This window comes from Sphaerulina musiva (genome assembly GCF_000320565.1).
Source record: "Sphaerulina musiva SO2202 unplaced genomic scaffold SEPMUscaffold_51, whole genome shotgun sequence".
Lineage (NCBI taxonomy): Eukaryota > Fungi > Ascomycota > Dothideomycetes > Mycosphaerellales > Mycosphaerellaceae > Sphaerulina > Sphaerulina musiva.
In genome coordinates, this window is record NW_016017433.1 from 1 (window position 1) to 2,621 (window position 2,621).

At 46.6% G+C, this 2,621-nt stretch overlaps 2 protein-coding genes across 2 annotated transcripts; both read right to left on the reverse strand.

Moving 5' to 3' along the window:
* Positions 1-91: 91 nt before the first annotated feature.
* SEPMUDRAFT_121777 (uncharacterized protein) lies at positions 92-1,417 on the reverse strand (the record flags this gene model as incomplete). The annotated part of the gene is made up of 2 exons (XM_016901727.1): positions 92-525; positions 1,267-1,417. The coding sequence occupies 2 exons, from the start codon at positions 1,415-1,417 to the stop codon at positions 92-94; spliced, it is 585 nt and encodes a 194-aa protein (XP_016755998.1).
* Positions 1,418-1,978: 561 nt separating this feature from the next.
* Positions 1,979-2,314, reverse strand: SEPMUDRAFT_55243 (histone-fold-containing protein; the record flags this gene model as incomplete). The annotated part of the gene is made up of 1 exon (XM_016909351.1): positions 1,979-2,314. A coding segment is annotated over one exon (336 nt), but the record flags the coding sequence as incomplete, so codon positions are not given.
* Between the last annotated feature and the right edge of the window lie 307 nt (positions 2,315-2,621).

Genomic DNA, 2,621 nt, shown 5'->3' on the forward strand with positions numbered 1-2,621 from the left:
CCAATCAAAAAGGGATTACCAGAATAATGAGGGAAGCTCTAACCAATTGATTATAGTTATGAGCTACTATATACTAAGGATAGAAACTACCTTAGTTCTTAGTAAGTAGCTGAGCATCTAGAGCAGCTTGCTCCTTTGCTTGCTGCTTCAAGGCCTCTACCTCAGCGTCTTGTATCTTTTGATAAGCGCAAAGTTGATCCTCGAAATTCAGCCGCTGCCAACGATGAAACTGACGCGCAATTTTCTTTGCGTCTCCCTCGAGAGTTTCCTGAGCAAGGCGTAAGCCATCTTCTGAACGCTCTTTCGCAATAGTAAGCGCGTGAGCTGCCGCTACCAGCTCATTAGCATAGGCTTCTAGCCTCTGCTTAAGAGTTTGCTCATTATCGCTAGAATCATCATCTAGCTCTTCTTGATTATAACTAGCTTGAAAGTCTCGACCTTGGACATCTTGATCTCGGACATCTTGATCTTGCTTATCTTGTTCCTGCTTATCTTCATCCTGCTCATCATCGTCCTGCTCATTATCTAGGAGTAGCGGAGTATTATCCTGAGCTATTAAATTAGTATATTATAATTAATGATAAAAGAGTAACTTACTAAGAGTTGCCTGCTAAGCAGTAGTATCCTCGCCATTATTGTTTTCTATAGTCGGATTCTGAGTAGCGTCTGGCATATCCTCGTCAGAATCGTCTTCAACGATTCGTCGAGGCTGCTTAGTTAGGAGAGGCTTGCATTTTGGCGTAGCCTTTGCTTTCAGCGCCTTAGTAGCCTTGTTCTTCTTTGGCTCTGTGTGGATGAAATTGGGATTGACAGGACCAGAATTGTAAGGGCAGACTACGAAATCGTTAGGCCAAACACCCCACTCCTTGAGAAGCGAGCGAAGACACTCCATATCTTTGCCTTAGAGTGTGACGCGCTTAGCGTAGATAGCCAAAAGGTTGGCCGCTAGAGGAGGTAAGTAAGTAAGTAAGTAATCAGAAAGAATAAGAAATAGGAAGACTTACAGGTAAAGATTCTTACTAAGAGAGACTTAGCATATTCTTGAAGAACGCCAAGAGCGCTTGCTTGAATGCGAAGAGGTGTATAAGCCTGATCTATAACGAGCTCCTTGATAAGTCTAGCAAATGGGGTTTTCTTGATATAGAGCAGGCTCTCCTTCTAGCACTTCCTAATCTCTTTGAGAGCTAATGCTTTGAGAAAGTTAGTGCCGACCACAAATGCCGACCACAAATGCCGACCACAAATCTGGATTCTGGAATTACTTACTACCTGGGGCATATCTGTATCCCTTCTTAATGCGAGTGCCTGGAAGCTTTTTACTACCTGTGCGCGAAGGAAGTCCCTTTGCACCAGTGCGAGGAGTCTTGCGTGCGATCGATTGTTTGCGCTTCTGCGCAATCGACATTGCCGAGGCCATTGTAGTAGATTGGTGCGCTAGTGTGGTGTAGTAGCGGTGGTGTGGTGTGGTGTGGTAGTGTGGTGTGGTGTAGCGGAGGTAGTGTGGTGTAGTGTAGTGTGGTAGAGGTAGTGAGGAGAGAGAGAAAGGAAGGGGGCAATGTTGATGTAGTAAGTTAGGTTTTTTCTGAAGTAGAGAGTAACTTTGTGTTGTTGGGAGACAACCGCTCGGCCAATTAGAGGCCACGGATTGTTTGCTGCCTGAGTAATAATACATGCGCACTTCACACGAGATCCAAATAAGGTTTGCGTACGTAATCTTCAATTGCCGGGAGTGACCGGCAGGCACGGTCAGCAGGTACGGTCGGCAGGTACGGTCGGCAGGTACGGTCGGCAGGTACGGTCGGCAGGTACGGTCGGCAGGTACGGTCAGTAGGTACGGTCGGCAGGTACGGTCGGTACAGGTAGTAAATATCATCGGAAAGTCTTCTCGGTAGGAGTCCTAATCCTTCCCCTAAGACATAGTTGGCAGACATAGTCGGCAGACATAGTCGGCAGATATGGTCGGCAGATTCCCAAAAGCTTAAAAGTCATCTTTTCCGTTATTTTCCCCTAGGAAGCGCTTCCGAATCCATCGACAAAGTACTATATCCTTTTGCTGCAACGTTACTCGTTTCGCATGTATTGCAAGCATATTAGAGACTTCGAACTCAAGTGTAAGAAACGCTTCCGTCGCTTCCTGTAGACAGAGGAGGGCCTCTGCTTGGAACCGGCATACGCTACTCGAAGATTTACTTGCGATATCTATAGTAACTTCCCGACAGATCCTCTGGAATAGTAGTCGACGTATTAACAGCTCGGTCGTCTTCTGGTATCTCCTAATCTCGCGAAGAGCAGCTACACTAGGCTTTGTTCGTCGCTTAGTTCTCGCTTTGGGTGCCTTTCGTATTATAGGCTTCTTCTGCGGCCGTTGACTCCCTATCGGCCTCTTATTCCCTGGATAGGACTTTTTCGCGACTAGTTTCGTACGTCCCCGCCTCCTTTCGGCGAGGCTTTTACTTAGTCCAGGAGAGGCTGTCGGTTGAGGTAGTTGTCGTATACGCCGCCTAATCGGTATATCCGAATCTTCGCTAGTCTCCGGACTATAGATTACTAGACCTGCACCTTGATTTGCTTGCCTTTCTTCCTTCTCTCCGCTATAATTAGGATCATAGATTACTCCCGCA